This window comes from Cetorhinus maximus, chromosome 21, assembly GCF_964194155.1.
Source record: "Cetorhinus maximus chromosome 21, sCetMax3.hap1.1, whole genome shotgun sequence".
Taxonomy (NCBI): Eukaryota; Metazoa; Chordata; class Chondrichthyes; order Lamniformes; family Cetorhinidae; genus Cetorhinus; species Cetorhinus maximus.
This window is the reverse complement of record NC_135899.1, coordinates 96,147,974-96,163,456: the sequence shown is the minus strand read 5'-3', so window position 1 is coordinate 96,163,456 and position 15,483 is coordinate 96,147,974. Positions and strand designations below refer to the sequence as shown.

Sequence of the window (15,483 nt, the reverse complement as noted above, 5' to 3'; positions counted from 1 at the left end):
AATGAGATAGGATTAATTAACGATAGCGATCATGATAAAGGATCCTCGAGGCAAGAGTGATCATAACATGATAGAATTTCACATTCAGTTTGAGGGTAAGAAATGTGGATCTAAAACTAGTGTCTTAAATTTAATTAAAGGTTAATTGTAAGGATATGAGGCTGTGAGCTGAAGTGGACTGGGCAGACAGATTAAAAGGTAAAATGGTAGGGAAGCAGTGAGGTAAGATGGTTGGGAAGCAGTGACAAACATTTAAGGACTTATTTCATAACTCTCAACAAAGGTATATTCCATTGAGAAAGAAAGATTCTATGAGAAGGATGCACCATCCATGGCTAACTAAGGAAGTTAAGGATGATATCAAATTGAAAGAAAAGCCATACAGTGCTGCGGAGATCAGTGGTAGCCAGAAAATTGGGAACACTTTAGAAACCAGCAAAGGATGACTTTAAAAGTACAGAGGGAGAAATTTCTCATATGAGAAAACTAGCAAGAAATATAAAAACAGACTGTAAAAGCTTTCACATGTATATAAAAAGGAAAAGATTAGCTAAAGTGAGCATTGGTCCTTAGATGGTGAGACTAGGGAGCTTATGAGAAACAAGTACATGGCAGAGACTTTGAACAAGAATTTTATATTTGTCTTCGCTGTATAAGAAACAAAGATCGTCCCAAGAACAGTAGAAAATCAAGAGGCAAAAAGGAAGGAGGAACTTGAAACAATCTCGAGAGAAAAAAGTACTGGGAAAACTAATGGGGCTAAAGTCTGACAAGTACCCGGGTACTGAAGGTCTTAAAGGAAATGGCTGCAGAGAGAGTGGATGAATTGGTTGTAATCTTCCAAAATTCTTTAGGTTCTGGAAAGGTCCCAGTGGATTGGAAAACTGCAAATGTAACACCTCTATTCAAGAAAGGAAGGAGACAGAAAGCAGGAAACTGAGGGAAAATTAGCTCAAAATAAATCATTGGGGGAGGTGGTGGCATGGTGGGATTGTCACTGGACTGGTAATCCAGAGACCCAGGGTAATGCTCTGGGGACCTGGGTTTAAATCTCACCATGGCAGATGGTGGAATTTGAATTAAAAGTCTAAAGATCACGAAACCACTGTTGATAAATTACTTTCCTAGCTATTTTTATGTCATCAGATTTAGCTACCATACATTCAGCCCTTCCATCCAAGTCATTAACACAGATCGTGAGTGTCTTAAGTTAGCAAGGATTGGGATATGGACAGAGCAGGTCTTGCAAGATAGAACATGTGCAACAAAACATTGGATTACAATGCTGTAAATTGAAAGACTGGCTAGAAGAGCATTGAAATAGTCAAATCCAGAGATTACAAAGGCATGCACAAGGCTTTTATGACACTGGTCTGAGGCACAGAATTTGGAACAGTTAAATGATGTTTGATCTGTGCATGCAGAGCGATAACAATTGGAGTGACTCACTGGCAGCGTTTGCTTAAAGTTGGCAATTTATAAAATACAATGACTCCAATGGATTGGAATAAGCAGCAAGATACACCACTAAACTCAGTGGAGAAGGTAGGGGAGGTTGCGGAGCAGAGATCTTATGCACAAAAGTGGGGAATGGGTACTAAAATGCTTTGGAGAATGAAAGTAGTGGCTATGGACCACCTGTGAGGTTCAAGTAGGATGCAGTTGGGAAAAAGAGCAGCAGCCAATACTGATAGGAAGAAACCCAGTGAGATTCAACTCCCTCCCTGTGGTTAGAACAGTTAAATCGGTCTGATTGCCAGAAGAAACCCAGTGGTAGTGATTCTCTCAGGTCAACTGTCAATCAAAGGCAGTATGTGATTGACTCAACCACAACCAACGGATCAGATCTAAGCTCTGCAGTCCTGCCACATCCAGTCATGAATGGTGGTGGACATCTAAACAGCAAAGTGGAGGAGGAGGCTCCATGAATATCCCCATCCTCAATGATGGGGGAGCTCAGCACATCAGTGCATAAGACAAGGCTAAAGCATTTGCAGCCACCTTCAGCCAGAAGTGCCATGAGGATGATCCATCTCAGCTTCCCCCTGAGGTCCCCAGCATCATAGATACCAGTCTTCAGCAGTTTGATTCACTCCACATGATATCAAGAAACGGTTGAAGGCACTGGATATTGTAAATGCTATCAAGCCTAACAAAATTTGGCAATACTTAGCAAAGACTTGTGCTCCAGAACTAGCCGCACCCCTAGCCAAGCTGCTCCAATACAGATACAACACTGGCATCCACCTGGCAATGTGGAAAATTGCCCATGCATGGCATGGCCTGTCCACAAAAAGGAGGACAAATTAAACCCAGCCAATTACAGCCCATAAGACATAGGAGCAGAAATTAGGCCATTCGGCCCATCGAGTCTGTTCCGCCATTCAGTCATGGCTGATAAGTTTCTCAACCCCATTCTCCCGCCTTCTCCCCATCACTTTACTCTCGATCATCAGCAAAGTGATGGAAGGTGTTCATTGACAGTGCTACCAAGCGGCACTTACTCAGCAATAACCTACTTCCTGGTGCTCAGTTTGGGTTTCGCAAGGGCCACTCATTTCCTGACCTCATTACAGTCTTGATCAAAACATGGACTCACCAAAACTCACCAAGGCTCCTTAGACAGCACCTTCCAAACCCACGACTGCTACCGCCTTCAAGGACAAGGGCAGCAGACATATGGGAACACCACCACCTGGAAGTTTCTCTCCAAGTCACTCACCAGCCTGACTTGGAAATATATCGCAGTTCTTCACTGTCGCTGGGTCAAAGTCTTGGAATGCCCTCCCTAACAGCACTGTGGGTGTACCTACAGTGTACTGCAGTGGTTCAAGAAGGCAGCTCACCACTACCACCTTATGGGAAATTAGGGATAAGCAATAAGTGCTGGCCTAGCCAGCTTTGCTCAAATCCCATGAATGATTAAAAAAAGATGGACAAAAGAGCTTAACTCAAGAGATGAGGTGAGACTGACTGCCCTTGACATCAAGGCAGCATTTGACCAATTGTGGCATCAAGGAGCCCTAGCAAAACTGGAGTCAGCGGAAATCAGGGGAAACCTCACCACTGGTTGGAATCATACCTAGCTCTAAGGAAGTTGGTTGTGGTTGGTGGAGATCAATCATTTCAGTGCCAGGACATCACTGCAGGAGTTCCACAGGGTAGTGCCCTAGGCCCAACCATCTTCAGCTGCTTCATCAATGACCTTCCCTCTATCGTAAGGTCAGAAGTGGGGATGTTCGCTGATGATTGCACAATGTTCAGCACCATTTGTGACTCCTCAGATACTGAAGCAGTCCATGTCCATATCCAGCAAGACCTGGACAATATTCAAGATTGGGCTTAAAAGTGGTATGGCACATGTGCACCACACAAGTGCCAGGCAATAACCATCTCCAACAAGAGAGAATCTAACCACTGCCCCTTGACATTCAATGGCATTACCATCGCTGAAATCCCCACTATCAACATCCTGGCAGCTACCAATAACCAGAAACTGAACTGGGCCAGCGATATAAATACTGTGGTTACAAGAGCAGATCAGAGGCTAGGAATGCTGTGGCAAGTAACTCACCTCCTGACTCCCCGAAGCCTGTCCACCATCGACAAGGCACAAGTCATTCAAAAAGCTTGACACAATCCAGGACAAAGCAGTCCATTCAATTGGCACCCCAGCCACCACCTTAAATATTCACACTCTCCACCGCCGATGCACAGTGGCAGCAGTGTGTACTATCCGCAAGATGCACTGCAGCAGCTCACCAAGGCTCCTTTGACAGCACCTTTTAAACCCACGACCACTACCACTTAGAAAGACAAGGGCAGCAGATGCATGGGAACACCACCATCTACAAGTTCCCCTCCAAGCCATACACCATCCTGACTTGGAACTATATCGCTGTTTCTTCACTGTCACTGGGTCAAAATCCTGGAACTCCTTTCCTAACAGTGCTGCGGGTGTACCTACACCACATGGACTGCTGCGGTTCAAGAAGGTGACTCAACATCACCTTCTCAAGGGCAGTTGGGGATGGGCAATAAATTCTGGCCTAACCAGCGAGGCCCACATCCTGTGAAAGAATTTAAAATATCAGAAAAGTCCCTGAATATTTCATTTCTAATAATGTATTCACCAGGAATGCCCCTTTTTCTGTTTCTGTGGATTGTTACGTGGACCCTGTGGTACATGAATAAAGTTTTCAATCCATGTTCTCATTATCTGCCTGGATCTAAATTGCTGATGTACAAGGTCTTGGTGTTCTGATGAAGGATTTATCCATCCACTTACAAACCCGCAAGCCCATGAAATTCAGTAAAGAGCAATCTTTTAAGTAATATATGCAGAAAGAAAGAAAAAGACTTGCATTTATAGAGTGCTTCACACATCTCAAAGTGCTTCATAACCAATGAAGTATTTTTGAAGCACAGACACTGTTGGAATGTAGGAAACACGTCAGCCAATTTTGCGCTCAGCAAACTCCCACAAAAAGCATAATGATTAGATAATCTGTTTTTATGATGTTCATTGATGTATAAATATTGGCCAAGACACCTGGAATAACTCCCTGCTCTTCTTCGAAATAGTGCATAATGAAATTCACTGTTTATGGCACCGGTTTGTTGTTGGGGCAGTGTGTGTTAGTTGTTGTCTGCATCGCTTGTTTTTCAAGACCTGTAATTTTTCTGAGGCAATCATTAGCTGAAAGAGAAACTAAAACTTCAGGTTTCTGGGAGAAGGTGAATGGGGTGGGGCGGGTGGGGGGTTGGTGTGTAACTTTGGATTGATGACTGTGACATCAGATTTCTGCGAAATCACACTGTGACCTGAGGTTGCTAAGGAAATGGAGGCTGATTAAATCCAAAAGGAAAGCACAGAGCTCTCAAGGATCAGATTTCGGCAGGAGACCAGATCAGGCAAGCTGTGGAGAGTTGTAAGGAAATCTGCCAGCTGTATTTAGCAGCAGGGATAGAGAAATAAAGTTACTACCACAGCTTCAGTTATTTTACCAGAGCTGGCCATGCAGTGCACTGGGGTGTTACTGAGTAATCGGATGAAAGTGACTCTGAGGAATCCACGTCTTCAGGACTGTCGTGAACTGGGATACGGAGGTTATGCAGAAGTGTGCCCTTTTGGTGACGACCGTATCCATGGAGCTTGGATGGAGTAAAGCTACTTCTGGAGGCAACTCAATGACCAAACCCTGAATGAAGGCATAGTGGTATTGTCGCTTGACTAGTAACCAGAGACCCAGGGTAATGCTCTGGGGACCTGGGATTGAATCATGCCATGGCAGATGGTGGAATTTGAATTCAATAAAAATCTGGAATTAAAAGTCTAACGATGACCGTGAAACCATTGTCAATTGTTGCAAAAACCCATCTGGTTCACTAATGTCCTTTAGGGAAGGAAATCTGTCGTCCTTGCCTGGTCTGGCCTACATGTGACTCCATGTGGTTGACTTTTAAATTCCCTCTGAAATGGCCTAGCAAACTACTCAGTTGTATCAAACCACTACAAAGTCACGAAAAAGGAATGAAACTGGACGAACCACCCGGCATTGACCTAGGAACAGGAAACGACACCGGAAATTGCAGCCCTGTCGACCCTGCAAAGTCCTCCTTTCTAACATTTCCACATTTGGCTAGTGCCAAAATTGGGAGAGCTGTCTCACAGACTAGTCAATCAACAGCCTGACATAGTCATAACTCACCAAGGCTCCTTAGACAGAACCTTCCAAACCCATGACCACTATCAGCACCATCCTGACTTGGAAATACATAGCTGTTCCTTCACTGTCACTGAGTCAAAATCCTGGAACTCCCTTCCTAACAGCACTGTGGGTGTACCTACACCACATGGACTGCAGCGGTCCAAGAAGGCAGCTCACCACCACCTTCTCAAGGGCAACTAGGGATGGGCAATAAATGCTGGCCCAGCCGGTGAAGCCCACATACCGTGAATGAATTTTTAAAAAAGCAGTGGTGGCATATGTGCTAAAGGGGTTGCCAGTAAATCTGTGGGATCTATCTTTGTTGCATTGGCTATTTATGGTGTAGTTTATAGTTTCTGCTGAATACAATTTGCCTGTTAATTCATGTTTAATTTATGTTGATTTTGGTTTGATTGTTAAAATACAAGTATTAAAAAGTGAAACCATGTCCATCAGTCTCTTCCATTGTAATCATATGGTAAGTTTGGTTCTTATAGTTTATTAGTCTCCACGGGGATCATAACAAGTGCCATCGGATCTTTCTCATCCACCAGAGCACACAAATGAAGCATCAGTTTAACATCTTATCCAATAGATGGCACCTTTGACACTGCAACACTACCTCAGGACTTGGCCTTGATTTCTGTGATCAAGCGCTGGAGTGGGACTTGAACTCAGAACCTTCTGACTCAGAGGTGAGAGTGCTACCAACTGAGTCATGGCTGACACGTGAAAGGACAAAGTTGCCTGGGTTTGGGAGACCATAGTTTGGAAATCCCCGATAAGGATAATCTCTCCCCAAATCAATTCTGGGTAATGGCCTCTGTAGATAAATGTTTCTGAACTCATTTTATTCCTCATTCAAAAAATAATCCTATGTAACCTAGCACAGTATTTTGCTCTAGATGGAAAGATCTGTTCTTTTGAGTACTTTTTAGTTTCTCCTATAACTTCTATATTTTGTGCTTTTGACAGAGTACACAATATTACGATAAAAGGTGGTCATGCGAACTTTTTATCTTAGTTTGGGTCAGCACTTGTGTAATACTAACGAGGCATCTCTTACCACCACGGTATTGTGACTTGCTGCATAAGGCAGCAGCACATCTGGGTAGCTGGCAAAAAGTAGACCCTGCACTCTGCTCTAATGTACTTCAGCATCCGTAAGTAACTTTTTTTTATCTCTGCACGTTATATTTTGATTGTTTTTGTTATTAAATATGAAGTGCTGCATTTCACTCAGCATTCTTTGAAGGAATGTTGACCAGAGCCATACCTTGCTTTTTGTATTAAGTGTTATAAAATCTTTGCAATATAATGAACAAAGACTATTTGTCATTGTGAGCTGAATTTTGCGTATGATGGGCGGGGTGGGCCTGACCGACTCGGGCCCCGCCGCCATTTTATGTGGGCGGCCAATTAAGGCCCGCCCAGCGTGTCGCCCATTGGGAAGCGCTATGCACTCCCTGTACGGGTGGTGGGGGGGGTGGGGGGCGGGGCAGATTCCCCAGCTATTAGATTGCGCTCTTTTATGCATGCACACGAAAGAGCGCACATCTCCCTGAGGCAAAGTGCTGCCCCAGGGAGATCGCTGAAAGGCAGTGAAACATGAAAAATAGAAAAATCATTAATATGTCCCCCTCATGTGAATGTCACACGAGATGGGATATGTTAATGAAATACACAAAAATTTTATTACACGTTTTTAATTCTGATATCAAACCTCATCCTGCCACTGGATGAGGTTTGTAAAAAAATCACTTTCCCGCCTGCCCATTGGGCCCGTGCGCCGAGCCGAAGTTCGCACGGGCCCCTCAAAATCCTGGTCGATTGGAGAGTTAATGGCCTTAACAAGGCCTATAATTAATGGCGGGCGCGCATCGCACTGCCTAGCACACCCGCCGACCGAAATATCGCGATGCCGCGCGCGACGTCAGCACGCGACATTTTAAGCACTGACGTGCGGGCTCCGCCACCCACACGTCAGCCAGAAGATTCAGCCCTATGTATTTACTATAGCCATGTATGCAAATCTTCACCTTATTTAACATGCTAGATAAAGGAAATTTTTGTCATGCCTTTATAAAAATCCATTCCAATGGGGAGAAAATAAAACAAATTATTGCCTTATTACCTTTAATAATACAAACCTTTTTATAATCTCGTACATGAAATAAAAGCAGTTCTGCAACAAATATATTACAAGAATATTAGAAGGGGAATATTTCATTAATAAGCTATTTTGCAGCCATTGAAACTGAATGTTAAGAACTTTGTAGAAAATCATCACAAATACAATGGAATAGATCAATAATGAAACTTGAATTCTGACTAGTTGCTATAGATTGGAAAAGATGATGATTGTTGATTTTGAAAGTTTTTTATTTACAAAGTACAAACAGTGTACAATTTTTCTTCAAGCTGGTCAGAAGAGTATATGTGGCCACAAGGCGTGTTAGTAAAACACAATAAGAATGTGTACAAAGCAATGGGAAATTACAATGTGGCAATCCCTTCAGATGTTTCACACTTCAGATTCTACGTAAGTATGAAAAAACATTTTAAACTTTCACTATCAGTGTAAAGATAAAAGTTATATGAAAAATCAAATGTTTACAAAGTCTTAACATTTTTTAAATGTGGATTGTTGGTGACGTTGGAGTAAGTGGCTTCAAGAATTGCTGAAACTGGAATGAAAAATATAGTTAATCTTACATGTTTTACATCTGGTTGCTGATTTTTATGACATTGTTCTCCCTTGTAATTCCATTGTCTTGATGTCGTGAGTCATAAACATTCATGCAAAATGTGACTTGCGCATTAGATTTTATGGTAACTAGGAAGATCTTTGAAGGATCATGGTTATTGATTCACCATTTTTTTTCCTAGCCAATGCCCTTGATGCTTATTATTTAGACACACAACTGTATACTTGAGTAATAATCTATCTCATGTATAAGTTGACCCCTGACTTTTGGCCAAAATACCCTTAATTTTTTGTTACGATGCCAGCTGATGTTACTACTAGACAAGTCAGATCCCTGGATGGAACCTGGCTTGGAAGATCCTAACTTTTATTTTGTTTAGGAAAATGGAGAGTGGCTACTGAACGGAGTCACAGAGTCTGTTGATGAACTTTTAACAAAAGAATAAAACATTTATTAAACAAGAAAAAGATGAACTATATTACACTACTCCTTCACCCACAACTATACCTTTGCAGGTATATACAGATTTGTTAGAATAACACAAGTTACAAGAAACTATCTTTTCTTCTAATGTACACAGTAAGTTTACAGTCCATATAAACCAATAGGGACCTGTGGTCAGGCACACCACACTCCAAGATCAAGTGACAGATGCCTCTCCAATCAGATGCTATGGATCTCTCATCAACTGCCCCCAGACACGTGTCACACCGTGAGCCAACCGGTCTCGCTGAACTCCATGTTTCTCCCAAGGGTTTCCAATCTCAATCCTCAAAGTTTGCGCCTTGGAATTTTCTCCCAAGCTACGCTTTCACTTGGACGTCCTCAACAAGGATCCACCTCCAGGGTTTCAACCTCTCCCTCTGATGCTCCCCTGGATTGCCACATGCATTCAAGCTTCACCTTCCATACACTCTCTCAGGTACTCGGCCATGCCAATAGAACACCACTGCTTCACAGGCCCGTAACACCGTTTCACCGACCTTTGGCTGTCTCCTCTGATTTTCTGCTTCTCACAAGCTCACTTTGTCTTGATTCTGCTCCCCACAGCTTTCTCTCTTTAATTCAGAACCTTTGCCTCTGCTCTTAAACTTCACTGAACAGGATCTTGTTCCAGATTTGTGTCCTTGTCCAATGACTTAACTTAAAGGTCTTCTTGGGGCCTTTCTCCTTTTCCTTTAGGACCTGTTCCCTCTGCCAGTAGACTGCTGACAACTTGTTATCTCCCTTGAGATCCAGAACTCATTTGACATTCACTGTTACTTTAAATTTAGAGCAATTCATCTACGATTCTTAGACTTATTTTCCTCAACAGTCTGCCAGAATGTCCAGCTAGAGAGACTTAAACTGTTCCCTTCACCTTAAAGCATAATCACCAACTGATTTCAAACTGCTTTCTGTTTCTTTGTCTCTGTGGGCTCCCTGTTGTTAGGCAACAGCTGTTTTGCAACTTTGTTTGAACTTCCCTAAACCACTTCAAGGGTCTTAAAACCTCATTAAAATGCAGGTATACAAACAAACCCACAGACTTGCTGACTCCAATCACAGAGAAAAACTCTAAATGAAACTAGACTCAGGCTTCACCCTATTAACCCACAAATAAAACATATAAATTAAAATTAAACTTAAAGCTACAGCTTATTCCTAACACACACAAATACACATATAATTTTAGTTCCTAACATTTTCATTTATCTCGTGTATAAATTGACCCCCAACTTTTGGCCAAAAACTTCTTATTTTATTCATTCATGGGATGTGGGCTTCGCTGGCTCAGCCAGCATTGATTGTCCATCCCTAATTTCCCTTGAGAAGGTGGTGATGAGCTGCCTTCTTGCACCGCTGCAGTCCATGTGGTGTAGGTACACCCACAGTGCTGTTAAAGAGGGAGTTCCAAAAGTCCAAATTCTCCCTACTTACCACTCGCTGGCCGCTGAACTCAAACTCGCCCTGGTGCAAACCTACTCATTTTAGTTCCTCATGTCTACACAGAATAATACAAATACCTTTTTGCTCCTTTTGTGCTAGTTTTGGGGCAGGGTTGGTGAGAACAGTCTCCGACCAGGCAACTCTGATCAGCTGATGCACCACTGTAAACAGGTAGCGGAATGATGGGAGAGGGTGAATTTCAACCCTTCAAATATTACTTGTGTATAAGTCGACCCCCTACATTTTGGCTAAAAATTTGGTCTCAGAAACTCAACTTTTACACGAGTATGTACGGCATATTGTTTTTAAATCATCAAAGGGCAAAATTAAAAAACGTCAAAATTGATGCTTTGGAATGTGTGTTTAAATTTTTTTAAAATGATTGCTAATCTTCATTGGTGGAGGTGGATAATTTAGTATCCCTTGTAGTGCATGCAAGCTGGTTACCCATGGCAGTGCTGTAAGAAATGCAATCATTTTGCTATGAGTTATTAAAGCACACCAATAGCAGGATTACAAAACAAAATGCTGCAGATGCTGGAAATCTGAAATAAAAACAGAAAATGCTAGAAATACTCAACAAAATCAGGCAGCACCTGTGGAGGGAGACAGAGCTAACTTTTCAACTCGTTGACCTTTCATTTGAACTGAGAAAAGGCAAATGTAATAAATTTTGAGCAAGTGAAAGGGGGGTTGTGGGATGGAGAGGAAGAACAAAAGGGCAGATCTGTGATAGGGTGGAGGGTATGAGAGATTAAATAATAAAAAGTTTCATGGTACAAAAGCCAAAAGGGGTGGCAATGGGACAGATAAAGAAACTAAAAACGTGTTTAGATGAGACGTGAATGGCTAGATAGCAGGCGTCGGATTGCAAAGTGGAGGAATAAAGAAAGAAACGAGAGAAAACTGAACCAGCAAAAAAAAGAAACAAAATGGAGGCTGAGATAATGATCTAAAATTGTTGAACCCGGATCTTGAGTCCAGAAGGCTGTCGAATGCCGAGTCAAAAAATGAAGTGCTGTTCCTTGAGCTTTCGTTCAGCTTCATTGGAAGGTTGTAGCAGAGCATAGACAGAACATTGAGTGGGAACAAGGTAGAAAATTGAAATGACAAGCGACAGGAAGCTCAGGATCATGCTTGTAGATAGAATGGAGGTGTTCTGCAAAGCAACCACCAAGTCTACGTTTGGTTTCACTAACGTAGAAGGGACCACATTGTGAACAATGAATAAAGTATACTAAATTGAAAGAGATACTAGTAAACTTATACCCTTTTACCCTGCTCCAATATTTTCCCTCCACCTGGATCCCTCCGTCTTTTACTCTCCCGGCCAGACTCATCCAACCTTTTTGGGGTGGGGGGGGCACATTTCCATTTTTTTCTCACTCAAGGGGCCATTGATCAGGTTTTGAAAAGTTACATGAAGTTCCAAAAATTGTTGAGTAGTTGAGTATAAAGAAAAGAAACAACTTGCTGAGCAAAAATATAGCACTCACTCTCTCTCTCATACACACACATACACAAACTCTCCCTCTCTTTCTGATATACTCTGTCTCTAGCTCTCTCTCACATTCACTCTCTCCCCTCTCTCTCACTTATTCACTCACTCTCACATGCATTCTCACTCTCGCTCTCCCTCTCTCACACATTCACACTCACTCTCTCCCTCTTTATCTCACACACGCACTCTCTCCCTATCTCTGTCACACATACACACTCTCTCTCTCCCTCATTCTCTCTCTCTGACACACCCAAACTCACTCACTCACACACACACACACACTCATTCACGCTCTCCCTCTCTTTCTCTCTCACACAGTCACTCACTTACTCACTGAATCAAACACACATACTCTCTCTTTCTCACCCACTCCCTCTCTCTTTCACACATGCACACACACTCCTCCCCCTCTCTCATACACATGCACACACACTCATTCACTCACTCCTCCTCTCTCTCATACACATGCACACACACATGCCCTCTCTCATGCACACACACACCCACTCACTCTCCTCTCCATGACACACACACTCACTCCCTCCCTCTTTATCTCACACACAATCCAACCACCGGCCCGTGATGTTCAATGGCATTAACATGAGTGAATGCCCCACTATCAACATACTCGAGGTTACCATTGACCAGAAACTGAACTGGACTAGCCATATAAATACTGTGGCGACAAGAGCAGGTCAGAGGCTAGGAATCCTGCGATGAGTAACTCACCTCCTGACTTCCCAAAGCCTGTCCACCATCTACAAGGCACAAGTCAAGAGTGTGATGGAATACTCCCCACATGCCCGGATGAGTGCAGCTCCCACAATACTCAAGAAGCTTGACACTGTTCAGGACAAAGGAGCCCACTTGATTGGCACCACATCCACAAATATTCACTCCCTCCACCACCGACGCACAGTAGCAGCAGTGTGTGTACCATCTACAAGATGCATTGCTGGAATTCACCAAGGCTTCTTCAACAGCACCTTCCAAATCCATGACCACTACCATCTAGAAGGACAAGGACAGCAGACACATGGGAACACCACCACCTGGAAGTTCCCCCCCAAGTTACTCACCACCCTGAATTGGAACTATATCGCCGTTCCTTCACTTTCGCTGGGTCAAAATCATGGAACTCCCTTCCGAACGACACTGTGGGTGTACCTACACCACATGGACTGCAGCTGTTCAAGAAGGCAGCTCACCACCACCTTCTCAAGGGCAAGTAGGGATGGGCAATAAATGCTGGCACAGGCAGCGATGCCCACATCCCGTGAATGAATTAAAAAAAACTCTCCCCTATGTCTCTTACACACATACACACACACTTACTTACTCTTTCTCTCACACACAGACATTTGCTCTTTCTCTCTCCTCCATCTCACATACACTGTCCCTATCTCTCTCTCACGCACACTCACTGACTAGCACTCACACTCATTCTCTCTCACACACATACTCTCTCCCTCTCTATCTCACACACACTCTCCCTATCTTTCTCACACACACACTCACTGACTAGCACTCACACTCTCTTCCTCACACTCTCTCTCTTCCTCACACTCTCTCCCTATCTCTCTCACACTCTCTCTTTCTCACTCACTCCCTCTCTCTCACACACATTTTCTCTCTATCTATTACTCACTAAGTCCCTCTCACTCACACACTCACTCTCTCCCCCTCACACACACGCACCCCTACACACTCCTGTCCCTCTCACACATACACACATATTCTCTCCCCTCTCATGCACACGCACTCATGCTCTCCCTCTCTCCATGACAAACACACTCTTTCCCTCTTTATCTCGCACACACAATCTCGCCTTTCTTTCTCTCTCTCACACACACACGCACTTTCCCCCTTTCACTCATCCACTCATGCACTCCCTCTCGCACACACACACTCTCTCCCTATCTCACTCACACGCACACTCATCCACTCATGCACTCCCTCTCGCACACACACACTCTCTCCCTATCTCACTCACACGCGCACTCACTCCCTCTCTCACACACACACACTCTCTTATTCAGTCCCCCCTCACTCTCATTCAGTCACTCACTCCCTCACTCACACACACACACTCATGCTCTCCCTCTCTATTTCTATCTCTCACACACACACACTCTCTTATTCAGTCCCCCCTCACTCTCATTCAGTCACTCACTCCCTCACACACACACACACTCACTCTCTCCCCCTCTCCCTCACACATACACTCACTCTCTCTGCCTGTCTCTCTCTCTCTCTCTCTACCTCTCTCCCTCTTACACACACATACACCCTCACTCTCTCTCTCTCTCTCTCACATATACACACACACTCACTCTCTGCTTCTCTCTCTCTTTCAATCACTTACACTCACTCTCCCTCTCTCACACTCACTCACTCATTAATACACTCATGTTCTCGCTCTCCCTCATGTTCTCTCCCTCTCTCTTGCACAAACACACTCACTCCCTCTCTCTCACCGTCGCTCACTTGCTCACTCACTCTCTCCCTTTCTCTGCCTGCCTCTTTCTCACTCCCTCTCTCACACACGCAATCACTCTCTCCCTTCCTGCTCTCTCTCACACAGACACACACACACTCACTTTCTCACCCTCTCTCTTGCACTCACTCACATGCGCACCCTCTTTCTCTCTCACACACACACACACACTCACTCTTTCTCTCTCTCTCTCACGCACACACTCTCTCACACACACTTTCTCTCTCTATCTCACACACGCATACACTCTCTCCTTATCTCTCTCTCACACACACTCACTCTCTCCCTGTCTCTCACACACATGCGCACGCACGCACATACACTCACCCTCTCCCCTCTCTTTCTCTGCCCCTCTCTCTCATTCTCTCACACACTCTCGCTTTCTCTCTCACCCACACACACACTCTCACTCACAGATACACGCACACTAACTTGCTCCCTCTCTCACTCACTCTTCCTTTCTATCATTCACTCCCTCCATCTGACACACACACAAACACACAGTCTCCCCCTCTCTCTCACACACAGATTCACTCACTCCCACACTCTCTCATGCACACACACACATTCACTCCCTCCCTCACAAACATGCACACTCACTCCCACTCTCTGTCACACACACTTGCTCTCTCCACCTCTGTCTCACACACTGTCTCTATCTCACACACATACACATACTCTCTCCCACTCTCACACTGACTCACACACACATACTCTCTCCCTCTCTCACAGACACACACACCCTCTCACGCTCTCTCACACAGGTGCACACACATACATGCACTCACCCTCTTCCTTTCTCTCTCTACACGCGCACTTGTGTGTGTGCGCACATTTGATCGATCTCTCTCTCGCTGTCTCTCACAGAAACTCACTCTTTCCCTCTCACAATCTCACTCCTCTCTCTCTTTCTCTCTCACACACACTCACTCACGCCCTCTCTCACACACACACACACAGTTTCCAGTTTCCTGGCCCAGACCTTCTCCTCTTCACCATGGATATCCAATCCCTCTCCACTTCCATTCACCACCAATGCGGTCTGAGAGCTCTCTGCTTCTTCCTTGAACAGAGGCCTTATCCTCTGCCTGGCTGAACTTGTTTCTCGCATTTACCGACTACTTCTTCGATTCCACT

General features: G+C 44.1%; 1 protein-coding gene across 2 annotated transcripts in view; it reads left to right on the top strand.

Moving 5' to 3' along the window:
- The window catches only part of tmem39b (transmembrane protein 39B), a 111,049-nt gene that overhangs the window by 86,509 nt on the left and 9,057 nt on the right, over positions 1–15,483 (top strand). For both annotated transcript variants that reach the window (XM_078567507.1, XM_078567506.1), the window contains exons 7-8: positions 6,687–6,874; positions 8,133–8,253. In XM_078567507.1, coding sequence (XP_078423633.1) covers positions 6,687–6,874; positions 8,133–8,253 — 309 coding nt within the window. The remainder of the gene's footprint in view (positions 1–6,686; positions 6,875–8,132; positions 8,254–15,483) is intronic.